The 17264-nt window shown below is 35.1% G+C and overlaps 1 protein-coding gene across 1 annotated transcript in view; it reads left to right on the forward strand.

Annotated features, from left to right (window-relative positions):
- Positions 1-17264, forward strand: part of EIF5B (eukaryotic translation initiation factor 5B) — a 75891-nt gene that overhangs the window by 28420 nt on the left and 30207 nt on the right. The window contains exons 7-10 of the mRNA XM_068564998.1: positions 4451-4546; positions 5040-5129; positions 6717-6791; positions 11256-11542. Coding sequence (XP_068421099.1) covers positions 4451-4546; positions 5040-5129; positions 6717-6791; positions 11256-11542 — 548 coding nt within the window. The remainder of the gene's footprint in view (positions 1-4450; positions 4547-5039; positions 5130-6716; positions 6792-11255; positions 11543-17264) is intronic.

Below are 17264 nucleotides of genomic sequence, written 5' to 3' on the forward strand. Positions count from 1 at the left end.
CTCAGGTTCATCTTGCACATTTTCTCCTCTAGACCTTGAAATCAACTGTTTACCCAAGGAACCTTGGTTCCTTTTAGTTCAGAGACCATAATCTGAACATTTAATCAATTATGTTTTTGACAGGTAAGATGATTTAAAATAGTGTCTTTGCTCCTTTGAGAAGAATATTTTGGGACCTCTCTTAATGTCCTGTCCCTACATTCCACAGATTTTTATATTATAGTAATTTTGGTGCTTACGGTGTAATTAAAGTAAGAGCTACCATCTATTATGTATTTAATATGTACCTGATGTTACCTTTGACGTTATTTCCTCGTAAATATCTTCATTCCCATCATATAGATGAAAAAATGGAGACTCAGAAAACTTTAACAGCTTGTCCAAGGTCCTAGAACTAAGATTTAATTGATCTGTGTGACCAGCTCTTTGTTATGCATTATATGGTCAGCTGGGAGCAGTAAATGTAGAGAAACACAGTACTTAGATTTCAGAAAGTCTTATTCTCAGTTGGGGATATAGCTTTTTAAAAAACAAAAGTAAAGAACAAATTTGAGTACAACTAGCACCCAAATATCAGATTTGACTGGTGGCTATCTGACAGGCTGGAAGAACTCTTGGAGAAATTGGGATCGGACCACGTAGGGAGTAATTTGCCAATCTCAGAAATGCTGTTTTATGGAGTAGTTTGACTTGTATTTACAAGATTAGATGAAAATTATTTAAAATTGTGAACTTGGCATCAATCTTTAGGACAGGCTTGGAAGAGATGGTCTCTCAAGTGGCATCTCTGGCCCTAGTCTCTTTTCTTATTCTTCATAGTGTTGCCCAGTTTTTGCCCTCTTATGGGTTCCCTATTGTCTGTTAATAAAAATGTCCAAACTTCTTAGCCTGACATTAACGGCCCTCCACAAGTGCATTCATTGAAAAGATACTACATGCTACGTCTCACCATATCTTTGAAAGCCACCTTGTTAGGTAAATATTATTTACCACATTCATTACCTAGAATAATATAAAACTTATTCATTGAGCTCAAAAGGTGTTCTTAGAGAGGGTATCTGCAGATATTTTCAGATAATTACGCTGAATTGTGTAGCAGGTTACCTTTTCAGTCTGTTCCATAGCCTTTAGCCTGTAACTACTAAGCATATAGCAAGTACACATTCCCCTAAAAGACACAGACTACCAACATGCAAAGAAATACATAACCTGGGTAGTCCTATATCTATTTAAAAAATATACTGCTATATCTATTTACATTTTATCTAAGTTAAAAAAAATTTTCCAACAAGGAAAACTCCAGGCCTCTATGATTTCACTTGGGAATTCTAACAAATATTTAGGGAAGAAATATTGCTAGTTATGAACATTATCTTCCAGAACTACCCAACTCATTTTATGAGGACAGCATGCCCTTATATCATAGTGAGACAAAGACTTTACGAGAAAGGAAAACTGTAGACCAATATCCCTCATGAACAAAGATGCAGAATTTTTCCACAAAATATTAGCAATTTGATTCCAGCAATACAATTGACCCTTGTACAATCTAGGGGTTAGGGGCAACTCCCCATGCAGGCACAAACCTGTGTATAATTTTCTAGTCGGCCCTCTGTATCCACAGTTCTGCATCCACATATTGAACCAGCAGTGGATCTTCTAGTACTATAATACGTATTTAGTGAAAAAAATCTGAGTATAAGTATCTGTGTAGTTCAAACCTGTGTTATTCAAGGGTCAACTATATAAATATTTATGTTTATGTGCGTATAATTATGTATATTTATATTTAGGGATAATCTATTATGACCAAGTGGGTTTTATCCTGGTAATGCAGGGTTGGTTCAGTATTTAAAAATCAATAAATAGTTCACCATATTAATAGACAAAAGAAGAAAATCTACATGATCATCTCAATAGATGGAGAAGAATCATTTGACAAAATTCACCATTTATATATAATAAAAATTCACAAACTGAGAATAGAAGGGAACTTCCTTCCCTGATATAAGACATTTACAAAAAACATACAACAATTTGCAGTTACTGGTGAATGACTGAATACTAATAAACACTAATATTGTGATTAAGGCAAGGATATCCACTCTCATCACAATCATTCCACATTACACTGGAATGTCCTAACTCAGGCAATTAGGCAAAAAGAGAAAGGCATGCAGACTGGAAGGAAGAAGTAAACCTGTCTATTCACAGATGACAATTGTCTACATAGAAAATCCCATGGAATCTACCCCCCACAAAATCCTACAGCTTAATAAGTGAGGTTAACAAGATGATAGATAAGGCTAGTATGCAAATATCAACTGTATTTCTATATGCTTGCAATTAACAGTAAAAATAAAAAATTAATGGTACCATTTACAGTACCCCCCCATAAAAGTAATTGAAACACTTAGTATTTGTGGAATCTATATGCTGAAAACTATAAAACACTGACGAAAATAATCAAAGACCTGTGTAAATGGAGAGATGTTGCATTCATGGATTGGAAGATTTGATGTTGTTAAGATACCAGTTCTCCTAAACTGATTTGTAGATTCAGTACAATCTCAATCAAAATTGCAGCAGAATATTTTGTGGATATCTATAAGCTATTTCTAGAATGTGTATGAAAAGATAAAGGAGTTAGAATGGCCAAAGTATTTTTGAAAAAGAACAAACCTTGGAGGACTCACAATATCCGATTTCAAGACTAACTGTAAAAACAGTAATCAGTACAGTGTGATACTGGCAAAAGGATAGACAAATAGATCAATAGAACAGAATAGAGTCTACGTATGGTCAGGGTTTTTTTTCTGTCATAGGAAAAGACAATTCAGTAGATAAAAATATGATGTTTGCAACAAGTGATAGTGGAACAATTAGACATTTATTGTGTAAAAAAAACACCTCAAAACAAAAAAACTTAGTCCTAAATCTCAATCGTTATATAAAATTTAACTCAAAATGGATTGTAGATCTACATATAAAATATACGACTAAAAAACTTTTAGAGGAAAACATAGGAGAAAATCTTTGTGAGTTTGTGTTAGGCAGGGAGTGCTTAGTTACAACTTCAAAAGCATAATCCATAAAAGGAAAAAAATATAAAATTGAGGAAATCCAGTTAAAAACTTTTGCTGTGTAAAAGACACCATTGAGAGAATTCAAAGACAGTACCTGAAAGTCACACGTGATAACTGTGTGTGTGTGTGTGTGTGTGTGTGTATAAAAATATATATAAAGATAACTCGAAACTCAACAATGAGAAAAACAATCCTATTTAAAAATGGGCCAAAGTTTGAAGAGACACTTCACCAAGAAACTATTCAATATAAGCACATGGAAAGAATGCTCAACATCATTAGGGAAATTCAAATTAAGACCACTATGGGATATCACTACACATTTATTAGAATATGTAAATTTAAAAGAACCCAGCATCTGTCTTTACCAAATGCTGGTAAGAGCAGTTGGAACTCTCATATATTACTGGTGGGAATGCAGAATTGTAAAGCCACTTTAGAAAACAGTTGGCAGTTTCTTACAAATTTAAATACAGTTGACCCTTGAACAACACGGGTTTGAACAGTGTGGGTTTACTTATAGGTGGATTTTTTTCCAATAATAAATACTACAGTAACTACACGATTTGTGATTGGTTGAATCCGAGGATGTGGAACCATGAATATGGAGGAAACATGTATACGGAGGGCTGACTATAAGGTATATGCAGATTTTCGGCTGCGAGGAGAGTTGGCAGCCCTGACCCCCATGTTGTTCAAGAGTCAACTGTACATATTTATCTTAATGTCCCATCATTCCCACTCCACAGTATTTACCCCAGAGAAATGTTCACAGAAAAATCTGCATGCACATGTTCCTAACAGCTTTATTCATAATTGTCAAAAACTAGAACTCAAATGTCCTTCAGCTGTCTGTCGAATCAAGGAACTGTGGTACATCCATACAATGGAATACTATTCGGCAATAAAAAGAAATGAAGTACTGGTACATATAGCAACGAGGATGACTCAGATCCATTATGATGATAGCCAGACTGTAAAGTTTTATTTCTGTGACTTTCTGGAAAGAGCACATGTTTTGGGTTGGAGAACAGATCAGTAGCTGCCAGGGGCATAAGGATGTGAATAGGGTTTAACTTCCCAGAGCAGCACAGGGTGATGGAACTGTTCTGCATCTTCATTATGATGGTGGTTGTGTAACTACATGCATTTGTCAAAAGTCATAGAACTGGACACCAAAAAAATGGAATTTAAACGTATATAAATTTTAAAATACTTTACATTAAAAAAGAGGGTTTTCTATGAATGTTCATTTATATTTTAGGGTATGTATCTCTGAGGTGAATAAAATGTTATCTTCTTAAGTAGTATTTCTTAGGTGACAAGTAGTATAAACCCTGAAATTTTCCATTTTTATCCCTCAGGTGTTGAAGTGCCATCAAAAGACTCTTTGCCAAAGAAAAGGCCAATTTATGAAGATAAAAAGAAGAAAAAAACACCACAGCAGCTGGAAAATAAAGGTTTGCATACAAAATAGCCTGTGACTTAGAAACAATTTTGTTTGCCTTTTCCCCCATAACCTGCAAGACAGAAGTCTTAAAAAGAAATGAACAAATCAGAATTGTAACTGAAACTTACTTCCTATACCTTGTTTCTTGTTATTATCATTCTCAACTGATTCAAATGACAGGTTACTGGGAAAGTGCTTTTGTTTGAAGAATCTGGATCCTATGCTATGAATAACTGTTCTTAACTCTGAAAAGCACAACTATCATTCTTATGTTTTCTGTTTCCTTCTCAACCTTCTGTAATTTTACATTCTATTCTTGAGCAGAAAGAAAAACTAGTTTCCTGTTTAAAAAAACAACAACGCATAGCTGATATTTAAATGTTTTCTAAACTTGCTAAAGAATTTAGGTTGTACTACTGGTTTTTATTCAGTACTTAACAGAGTATCCTAACAAATTATGCACTGAAAAGTATTGTTAACTTGGTTTCTGTTCCTGTTTTCAGTATGTGAACCAGTGGAATTAAGTGCTGCTGTAGAAGTTGTGGAACAAGGAGTACCTGAAAAAGAAGAGACACCACCTCCTGTTGAACCAGGTCAGTAGTGTTGACTAATTAATTCCTATTAAATATCACTGATGTGTCATAAGTTGTCTTGGTTATCGTTAGTTTGGGGAAACCAAATGTCTGGCAAGATGACCTTCTTCATAGTTCTTTCTTTTCTCTAAATCATTTCATTTCCACTGAAAAAAGTGTAGAGGTGAGACTTGAATCACTTTTGTTCTTTACAATAGTGTTGGTAAAATGTTTTGTAGAGAGGATAGAGAGAGGTATTTGGATTTTCTCTGATGTTTTTATTTATGGGTCAGAATTCTTAAGCGGTACCAAGAAGAACTAAAGTTCTTTATTTAATCCTTTGGAAGCAAATTGGAAGCATTTTTAATTAGAACTTTCATTAAGAGTCATAAAAATTGGCATTTTAAAATCTTGAGAGGTCAGCTTCTCTTTACTAAATTAGTAAGGGGATTCAACTTACTCATTTTGTATGTGTGTTCTGAGATTGGAGAAAATCTCTGGATTTTTTTTTTTCTTTAAGATAAACATTGTTCTAATTCATGAGATAGCTGTTGCTAGGAGAGCCAGAGGCTGGCTGAATGTATGTTTCATAAAATCAGGAGAATCTCCAGTGTTTAAAGACAGGAATGGGAGCAGCTTTAGAGAATGTTAAGACTGACCCACGCTGATGAAAGGTATTACTGATCCTATTCTTCTTCCCCTCCTATTCTCAATATAAAAAGGATCATTTTCCTGGGCACACCTCAGCTTAACAGGATGAGATTAGAGAAATTCACATTGATAGACTTAACAGCAGTTCCCTATTTTAGGTGATATTTGTAGCACTAGAAAGAATTGCTAATTTAGGAGGAGTTAGGGGTATGTGTTTCTGACTCATTTCCTCCTCAAGAAGGCATATCCAAACTTGTTGGCAAATAGTAATTATGACAGGGAAACAAATACTACAGTGTCCCAATCTCATCTTCCTTTCATTTGAGAATAATTTTGCTTGATTAGATTTCAGTAAAAAGAGTAATTTTTGTTAATGAGAGTTTAAAGTCTATAAATTCAAAATTATATCTTTCTGGCTATTTTTTGGGTTGTAAGCACAACGTACTGTTCTTATTTTCAACTGGAATAGAAGTGTAGATTTGTACCTCCAACTATGTAATTTAAGTTGTATTTATATATATTTGTAGAGGTTAAAGCAAAATAAACAGTACATTCTTACATATAAAGTATAGGTTGAAGATCAGAAAGAAGATATATGTGAAATTTCTTTTATCCTCAAGAACTGAATGCCATCATTTACCCTTTTCAAGATCTAAAGGAACATTTCAATGAGTTGCCAATATTTTAATTACCTCAAATATGAAATGTGCGTTAAGTTTAATATAGTGTATTCAAAACACGAGGAAATTGTGAAGCATTTAGTAATAGTAGAGGATTTAACATGCTAGGTATATTGAAAACTAGTTCCAAAGGTAATGAAATTGTGTACGTACTTTTTGCATAACTAAAACATTTCTTTTTTTATGTCAGGATAATTTTCTACATAATTTTTTTTTCTAAAAGCAATCTTATGTGTCTAGATATATTCTGTGTCTTTAATGGAAATTTTATTTACAGAAGAGGAAGAAGAAACTGAGGATGCTGGATTGGATGATTGGGAAGCTATGGCTAGTGATGAGGAGAGAGAAACAGGTGAGTAGCTCATAAGCACACATTGATAAGTCCAGTGGTTATTGGAGGTGTGTATACATTTAAAGAAATAGTCTCCCGATGACGAACGCTGTATGAACATTCCTGGGGACAGAGACCAGTCTTGCTCTCTCCATTGCCATGGTTCCTAAGTCTTCATATGGATCCTGATTTTATTAATAAATGGTTTTTCAGAAAGTCATTTGTAAGATAGTTGCATAGGCTTTAGAATACATTTTTTCCCAGAGTGATAATGTTAAAAATGGGGATAAGTTATTAAAGCTAACCTACCAAAAAAACCTCTTGAACTTAAAAGATAATACAAAGATAATACAAATGAATAGTTTAGTTCCTAATCACTATGAATAAAAAGTGTTTTTGTCATTTCTTCCTGTCTTCTTTTTTAGGGATTAATTTGCTGGCTTTTTGCTAACTTTTTGAAATGAATATTTGGCTCTGTTTTTTCAGTCGTTTCTCAAAACTACATATTTTTCTTTAAGCCTGGCTTTAGCCAAATTCTGTAAGGTCTGATATGTTGATATTTTAAAATCTCTATTTTGATATATTAACTTTTACCTGTGATTTATTTAGAAGTATATATATATTTTTTAAACATGAGAGATTTTCTATATATATATTTTTTAACTTATTTTATTTATTTATTTATTTATTTTTGGCTGTGTTGGGTCTTCGTTTCTGTGCGAGGGCTTTCTCTAGTTGCGGCGAGCGGGGGCCACTCTTCATCGCGGTGCGTGGGCCTCTCACTATCGCGGCCTCTCTTGTTGCGGAGCACAGGCTCCAGACGCGCAGGCTCAGTAGTTGTGGCTCATGGGCCTAGTTGCTCCGCGGCATGTGGGATCTTCCCAGACCAGGGCTCGAACCCGTGTCCCCTGCATTGGCAGGCAGATTCTCAACCACTGCGCCACCAAGGAAGCCCCAGAAGTATATTTCTTAATTTATGAAAATGAGGACTTTACGTATCTTTGTTACTTCATTGTGATCAGAAAAATACATGGTTCTATCCTTTGAAATATGTTGACTTAACCAACCATTTGTTGGGTTGTAAATTATTATAAATGTTTCATATGTGATTGGAAAGAGTTTATATTCTGCATTCGTTGGGTGACTTGTTACCTATATTTAGTTAAGTTTGCTGATCATTTTGTTCACCTCTTATGTTCTGTTCTGAGTTTTTTTTCTGGTGTGCTTTTTCTCTCTCTCACTGAGAGTTGTGTGTTCAAATCTCCCATCGTGCTTGTAGATTGTCTATTTCTCCATGAGTTATATTAATTTTTGCTTTATATATTTTGGTGCTATATTATTAGATGAATGTAATTTTATATCTTTCTGATGAATTAACTGTTTTATCGTTTTATTTCTAGCGATGTCTTTTGCCTTAAAGTCTACCTTATCTGATATTGATAGCTATACCAGCTTTAATTTACATGATCTTCTTCTGTCTTTATTACACTTTCTACATCCTTAAACAGCATATAGTTGAGGTTTTAAATCTAGTTTGTCAATTTTTATATTTTACCTAGAGTACTTAGCCCATTACATCTAACATTTGATAGAGTTAATAAAGTATATTGATTTTATATTTATCATCTTATTAAGTTCTTCTTATTCTGTTTCTTTTTCTCTCCTTTCTAACCATCTTTTGGATTATTTGAATTTTTTTCTCCTTTCATGAGCTTGGAAGTTTTGTAATTTTCTGCTTACTTTTAGTGGTTACTCTAGAGAGTTTTAATGTGGATCTTTTTTTTTTTTTTTTTTTTTTCCCTTTTTCTCCATCTTCTCACCCAGTATTCCTCCTCCCAGTCCTTATCACCTCCTCTCATGTCAGCCCCCACTAGAAGATGAGGACTTGATTTCTCTGTTCCCTGCAATGCCTGTGGCAGTGCTTTGCACACTAGACACCCCAAACAAGGATTTGTGCAAGAATAAATGGATGGGTGGGCAACTGCTCTGTGTAAGTGCCCACCCCTTCCTGATAGATGCCTTTTAAATCCTCACAAAAGCTGAGAGGGGCTGAGGGGGTTAGGAAAGTTGTCAGAGGGTAGGCAGCTGTCCTTAAGTGGTGGAGCTGCATCTGGAGCCGCCTGGGCCTGATTCCAAAGCCTGCCTCTTCCCCTTTCCCTCTACGGATTCCATAATGACATGGCTCCTGCCCTCAAATCTGATGAGAGACAGAAACTAATGCAGAAATTAAAAAACAGTGCCTGGCAAATAACAGGCGCCAATAAACACATTTTGTTGTTGAAGGAGCGAAGCCCTAACAGCGGTGTTCAGACATTTCTGTGGGGCCCAAAGGAGACACCTAAGTGTGTTGGATGAGGGGCGAGGAAGGGGCTGTAAAAGACTTCTAGAGGGGGACACTTGAGGGGGACCTTGAAAGGTAGGTCCTTTCCAGGGGTGCGGGAACAGCACGGAGGGATGAAAAGAAAGCAATCTGAGAAAATGGAAGACCTTTAAAAGCCACGATAGGGAATACCCTTAGTGTTAAACCTCCCCCAGGCACCCCCATGGCTCCAGCCCGAGATCAGCAGACAGTGCTGGGGCCTGACAGGCTACAGAGCTGGCAGCAGGTTGGGGGACTACGCTGCACAACGGCTGCACCCTGCCTTCCCCCTCTCTGCCCAACCCGGACCACCAATCCTCGGCCCTCCGACTGGGCCTAATGTGGATCTTTGAACTATCACTGTCTACTATTACCTTCTTTGCAGGCAGTGTGAAGACCAAAGAATACATAAACAACATTTAACCAATTCTCAATTTATATACCATTGTGCTCATTAATTTTAATTCTCTGTTTTAAACCCCATAATAGCTTTTTTTAAAAAGCAGTCAGTATATATTTTAAGTTTACCCACATTCTTAGCTTTTGTTATGCTTCATTTTTTCCTGCACCTCTGACCTTTATTTGGGATCATTTCTTCCAGCCTAAAGAATACCTTTTAGAATTTCCTTCAGTATGAATCTGTTACTGAGACATTCCATTTTTGCTTTTCTGAAAATATCTTTCTCTCATCTTCATTCTTGAAGGTGACATACTGAATGAGGAATTCTTAGTCGTAATTTTATTAATACTTTGAAGATATTAGTCCCTTGTCTTGGCTTTTATTGTTTCTGTTTAAAAGTCAGGTACCAGCCTAGGGCTCCTCTGGTGGCGCAGTGGTTGAGAATCTGCCTGCCAGTGCAGGGGACACGGGTTCGAGCCCTGGTCTGGGAAGATCCCACATGCCGCGGAGCAGCTGGGTCCGTGAGCCACAATTACTGAGCCTGCGCGTCTGGAAGCCTGTGCTCCGCAACGGGAGAGGCCGCGACAGTGAGAGGCCCGTGCACCGCGATGAAGAGTGGCCCCTGCTTGCCCCAACTAGAGAAAGCCCTCGCACAGAAACGAAGACCCAACACAGCCAAAAATAAATAAATAAATAAATAAATAAATTTATTAAAAAAAAAAAAAAAAGTCAGGTACCAGCCTAAATTTTTCATGTGTCTTTCGTTTTCATCAGTTTTATTATAATGTGGCTAGGTTTGTTTTCTTTTTATTTAATCTGCCTATATGTTTTTATCAGTTTTGCAGTGTTATGAGCCACTATTTCTTCTCAGGGATATTAGTTAAGCCTATGATAGACCTTCTTACTCTATCACTGTATCTTTTCCTCTTTTCTGTATTTTTTACCTATTGAGTCTCCATGGTTCATTGTAGATTGTTTCTTCTGATCTGTGTTCTGGTTCATTAATTTTCTCCTCAATTGTTTGCAACTGTAGAAATAATTTGATGTCAAGGTTGGTGTTTTCTTCCTCCAGAGAGAATTTATATGTACATCTACCAGGAGTCTGAGTGAACTAGCAACATAGAGTTATCTTATTCCACATGTGGAATTTAGAGAATCTGGAGGTGATATGCCAATAATGGGGAGGCCCTGTTTACTTCTCGTTTATCCTTACTGCTACGATACAGTTTTTCAGGATTTCACCCCACGATAAGGGTATTACCCAGTGTCCATCTCCCTCGCCCTGTGGAAATCCTTGGTAGGCCTGAACTCCCAGTGCCTGGACCCCTAAGCTTTGAGGAGCCACTACGAGCTTCATAGCTTTTCAGCTGCCTCCTCCAGGATCGGCAAATGACCCCACGGGGAAGAAAGTACTAGGCATCGTGTCCACCTCCCTGGGTTTCTGTCCTCTCTTGTATCCTGGCTTAGTAATGCTTTTCTTGTTTATTAGCTTAAGTATGGTTAATGCATTACGTTTTTACTGTTAAATGGCAGTCTTCATTGTAGCAATGTAGACAAACACTTTGCATTTATGATGTATGAAAACATTAATTTGGAATTAATGCTGTATTAAAATGTTACTGCCTTACTTAGTACATGTTCAGTATTATTTTTCCTTTAAGGTCTCTATCTTGATAGAAATCCCATTTTTAACTTTCATTTATTTCAAAATCTCTTTTCCTGAAAGTGGGAAACACGGTGCATATAGAAGTAAAAGAAAACCCTGAAGAGGAAGAGGAGGAAGAGGAGGAGGAGGAGGATGACGAAGAGAGTGAAGAAGAAGAGGAAGAAGAAGGAGACAGTGAAGGCAGTGAAGGCGATGAAGAAGATGAAAAGGTGTCAGATGAGAAGGATGCGGGGAAAACATTAGATAAAAAGCCAAGTAAAGAAGTGAGCTCAGAATCTGAGTATGACTCTGATGATGATCGAACTAAAGAAGAACGGGCTTATGACAAAGCAAAACGGAGGATCGAGGTATTTATTTTTCCTCTTCTCTTTCCTCCTTTCCTCCCCACTCCTCTGTGATCATTAAAACTATACAACTAAAGGCTTTTATTGAGGATCACTTTTAAAAATACAGTCTCAGAGTGGTATCTTTGTCCAGTTTTTGTGGCGACATAATAGGTCTTTAACGGGGTCTAACCCAAGGACCTCACTCTTACCTAAGACAGAATGGTGACTGCTTCATCATTTTTTTCTTTGTTCCTCCAAATTTTAATGTGCTCTTTGAGTGATGGTTTATCGGTATACAGGGGTATTCTGAGCTTATGCCCTCTAGTTGAGTTTTTGCCTTATGTATTTAGGTTAGTCATTCTGAGGCATCTGATCCCTTTAGTTGTTTAAATCTGGTGGGTTAATGAGGCTTCTATCAATATTTAGTCAAGTTCACATGCCTAGCTGGCTTACTGTTTGACCTACTTAATGAGGTAGACTTCTACTACTACTTCTACTAGGCTTCAAGAGAAAGTTTTCTTTAGTTATGTCAGCTTAGCATAAATAATACACTAAAAACTACTTTAGTTTGCTTTGAGGATGCTAAACTATTTTAAAGCTAAAAACTGTTCTTAGCTTTCTTTTTCTTAATCTTTTCATATGTAATTCTAGTTTTTAATTTTTGTTTTAATACCTATATATCAGTATTTGCCTTTTCCTTCTGTAAAGTCTAGATAGGAATAGATTTTCTGAATCTCTAAAGGACTAACAAAGTCTATTATTGTAAACTGGGGTTTATCAACCCCAGCACTGTTGACATTTTTGGGCTGAATAATTCTCTGCTGTGAGGCACTGTCCTCTTCATTTTAGGATGTTGAGCAGTATCTCTGGCCTCCACCCACTAGATCCCCTCCCTTCTCCTGCATGTGTCTCTGCTTCTTCCCCACAGCACCTACTCAGGCCAACTCCCTTGTTGTATACCTATGTGTAAGAGAGACAGTTTGTGTACTGTGTTTGATGATTTAAAAACAAACAGAATGGGTGTAATCAGAAAGTAAAAGTTCCCCCAGTATCTCACTCCCCAGTGAGATAACAAGAGCTACCCTTGTTAATGAATCTGTTTATGAGCCTCATGTTAAAAAAAAAATTCATTAAAAATTAGATAATAAATTTTGTGGATGCATATTATTTTCCACGTAACAATATGCTATGGGCCTCTTCAGCTCAACAATTTTTAAACAGCTTGGTTGAGATATGATTTATGTACCATAAAATTGACGCATTTTAAGTGTATAATTCAGTGACATTTTGTAAATTTACAGAGTTGTGCAACCATCACCACAACTCAACTTTAGAATATTTTCATCACCCCAGAAAAACTCCTTGTGCCAGTTTGCAGTCATTCCCCATTCCTAGCCCTATGCAACTACTAATCTGTTTTTCTGTCTCTAGAGAGCTGTCTTCTCTGGAAACTTCATTATAAATGCAATCATATAATATGTAGTCTTTTGTGTCTGGCTTATTTCACTTAAGCCTATTCATCTGTGTTGTTGCTCTATCAGTACTTTGTTCCTTTTTACTGACAAATAGTGTTTTGTTGCATAAATATACCACATTTTATTACTGTCCATTCACCAGCTGAAGGACATTTGAGTTTCCACTTTTTTGGCTATTATAAGTAGTACTGTTATAAACATTCTCATATGAATCTTTGCATGGAAGCATGTTTTTATGTCTTTTGGATATGTTCCTAGGAGTGAAATTGCTGAATCATATGGTAAATTTGTGTTTAACTTTTTCAGAAACTACTGAACTATTTTTCAGAGTGGCTTTGCAACTGAAGATTTTTATCAGTTGAGGGTTCTAGTTTCTCTACATCCTCACTAATACTTGTTATTGTCTGCTTTTCCATTATAACCGTTATAAAGGATGTGAAGTAGTATATCTTATTGCAGTTTTAATTTGCATTTCCATGATGTTGAGCATATCTTTGATGTTTATTGGCCATTCCTATAATCTTCATTGTTGAAACATCTATTCAAATTTTTGTCTGTTTTTAAATTTTGGAATTTGTCTTTTTATTATTGAGTTGTAAGAGTTCCTTTCATTTTTTAATAGTTTCTTTTGAAGTGCATAAATTTTTAATTTTGGTAACATCCAGTTTATTAAATTTTTCTTTTACTAGAGCATGCCTCTGGTGTTGTATTGAAGAAATCTTTGCCTAACCCAAGATCATGAATATTTTGCCCTGTGTTTTCTTCTTAAAAATTTATACTTTTTGTTCTTGTATCTTTAAGTCTTTGTTAAGAGAATTTTTTTGTATGGTGTGATGTAAGGGACTAACATCATTTTTTAAGGAATTTAACCAGCATCATTTGTTTAAAAGACTACTCTTCCCCCATTGTGTTGTCTTGTCATCTTTGACAAATCAAGTGATCAGAAATGTGAGAGTTTATTTTTCGACGTTTGAGTTCTGTTTCATTCATTTGTATATCTGTTCTTATGTCAGTACCATACTGTTTTCAGTTACTGTAGTTTTATGGTAAGTTTTGAAATTGGGAAATGTAAGTCTTCCAACATTATTCTTGCTTTCAGATAGTTTTGACTATCCTAGGTCACTTGCTTTTCCATACAGATTTTAGGGTCAGCAGTTTCTGCAAAAAGTCTACTCAGACTTTGATAGAGATTGCATTGAATCTGTAGATCAATTTTATGGAGAATTACCATCTTATTAATATTAAATCTTCCAATCCATGGAAAAAGGCTATCTCTCCATTTATTTATCTCTCTTAAAACTTCATCCAGCAGTGTTTTGTAGTTTTCAGAGTACAGGATTTATGATTCTTTTGTTAAATTTATTGCCAAGTATATTTATTGTTTTTGATGCTTTTGTGAATGGAGTCACTTTATTTAATCTTCCATTGTTAGTATAAAGGTGCAGTTGATTTTATAGATCTTGTATCCTGCAACTATACTGAAATTTTTTTATTCCAGTAATTTTTCATGGATTGCTTAGGACTTTCTGTAATCAGTGTCATGTCATCTATCAAAGACAATTTAATTCTTCCTTTCCATTCTTACTGCTGCTTATTTCTCTTTTTTTGCCCTATTTCCCTGGCTAGACCAATATATTGTTGAATAGAAGTGGTAAGAACAGACATACTTGCCTTGTTCCCAGTATTTTGGGGGAAAATGTTCAGATTTTCACCATTAACTATGATATTAGCGGTGGGTTTTTCACAGATGTCCTTTGTCAGTTTGATGAAAATCCCTTCTTTTCCTAGTTTGTGGTGAGTTTCTTTTGGTGAGTGGATGATAGATGCTTTTTGTATATTTATTGAGATGGGTTTTTCCCTTTTTTTTAACTAATATATGATGTATTATGTTAATTGGTATTCAACCAACCTTGCATTCCTGGAATAAATCCCACTTGATCATGGTATATAATCCTTTTTATATGGTACTGGATGTCATTTGTAATATTTTGTTGAGGAATTTGTGATCTATACCTATGAGGATATGGATCAGTAACTTTCTTTTCTTAAGATGTGTTTCTCTGGCTTTGATTTCAGATTAATATTAACCTCGTAGGATTAGTTGGGAAGTGTTCCATCCTTCTCTACTTTCTGCAAGAGTTTGTGAAGGATTATATTATTTCCTGTTTTGAATGTTTGTTGGGATTCATCAATAAAGCATTTTTGGGGGGAGGATTTTAAAATTACTAATTCAGTTTATTGTATCGTCATTTTCTTTTTCATCTTGAGTCATTATCAGTAATTTTTGAGTTTCTGATTATTGTTTTTCATCTAAGTTGTGAGCATAAAATTGTTCATAGCATCCTTTTACAGTCCTTTAAGTTTCTGTAAGGTCAGTAGTGGTGTCTCCTCTTTTGATTCTAATTTTGGTGATCTTTGTCTCCTCTTTGTTTTTTTTTTCTTGGTCTGTCTGGCTAAAGGTTTTCCATCTTCTTGAGCATCTCAAACCAACTTTTGGGTTCATTGATTTTTCTTTATTTTTGTTTGTTCTCTTTTTAGTTGATTCTTTATTCTTTATTATTTTCTTTTTAGTTTGGGTTTAGTTTCCTCTTCTTTTGATAATTTCTTAAGGTGACAACTTAGATAATTGATTTGAGACCATTCTTTTTTTCTCCACATCATATAGGCATTTACAGTTACAGATTTGCCTCTAAGGTACTGCTTTAGCTGCATCCCACAAATTCTGACGTGTTTTGGTTTTCATTCAACTCAGATTTTCTAATCTCGCTTTTACTATTTCTTCTTTGATCATGAATTATTTAGAAGTGTATTGTTACAATTTGCAAATATTTGTGGATTTTCCTTATTTTCCTTCTGTTAATTCTAAATTCTGACCATTGTGGTCAGAGAACATACTTTGTATAGTTTCTGTCATTCTAAAATAATTGACCTGTTTTATCTTCTAACATATGGTCTCTTCTGGAGAATTTCTTGTGTACTTAGGAAGAATGTGGATTCTGCTGTTGGTGGGTCTGCTGTTAGTTAGGTTGGTTTTGTTGATACTTCTGTTCAAATTTTCTATACATTTGCTCATTTTATGTATAGTTTTTCTATCCATTATTGAGAGTGGGCTATTGAAGTTCCCAAATTTATTGTTGAATTTTATTTCTCCCCTCAATGTTTTCAGTTTTTTCTTCATGTATTTTGGGTCTCTGTTAGGTTTGTATGTGTTTATACTTGTTATACCTTCTTGAGGATATAGATATGTCTCTCTTGTCTCTAATAACATTTTTTGTCTGTTATTAACATAGCCATGAATCTCTCTTATAGTTACCATTTGCACGGTATGTTTTCAGTCTTAATGCTTTCAGTTTATGTCTGTGTCTTTGACTCTATAAAGTGTCTCTTGCTGACAGCATGTGCTTTAATCTTGCTATTTCATCCATTCACACAATGTGCCTTTAAGGGCATTTAATTGATTCACATTTAAAGTTATTATGGGGAATTCCCCACCGGTCCAGTGGTTAGGACTTTGCACTTTCACTGCTGAGGGCCTGGGTTAAATCCCTGGTTGGGGGACTAAGATCTCACAAGCCACTTGGTGTGGCAAAAAAAAAAAAAAAAAAAGGAAAAGGAAAAAAGAAAAAAAAAGTTGTCATAGATGTGATTGAATTTTCTTCTCTCATTTTGCTATTTGTTTTCTACATATTGCATGTCTCTTGTGTCTTTTTCTCTTTTTTTAAGTTATTTTCTTCATGGTTACTCTAGGCATTACAATATGTATCTTAACTTCCTATTTTCTATTACTAGTAGCTTAATTCTAGTTTAAAAAAGATTTTGTTCCAATATAGATCCATTTCTTTCTTCTTCCTTTATGCTATTATTGTTACATATATTATGTATTATTGTTACATATATTATGTTTATAAATGTTACAAACCCAATAAAACAGTGGTGCTATTAATGTCTTATTTGGTCTTATATCTTTTAAAGGAATTCAGAGAAGAAAGGAGAAAAATATATTGATAGTCTTTAATATTAGCCTAAATATTAGCGTTTCTAGTATTCCTTATTTCTTCCTATGAATTTGGGTTTCTGCTGGTGTCATTTCTTTGCTACAGTATAGCTCCAGTACCTCCCTCGCCTTGCCTTTGTTCTGTCTTTGTAATATTTGTTACATCTTTATCTGTTATAAGATCAAGCATACAACTTTAGAATTATTTTTGAAGTTATCTTTTAAATCAGCCTTTAAGAGAAGAAAATAGAAAAAGGTAATTTTTACTGTCTTT

Source organism: Eschrichtius robustus, chromosome 15, assembly GCF_028021215.1.
Source record: "Eschrichtius robustus isolate mEscRob2 chromosome 15, mEscRob2.pri, whole genome shotgun sequence".
Lineage (NCBI taxonomy): Eukaryota > Metazoa > Chordata > Mammalia > Artiodactyla > Eschrichtiidae > Eschrichtius > Eschrichtius robustus.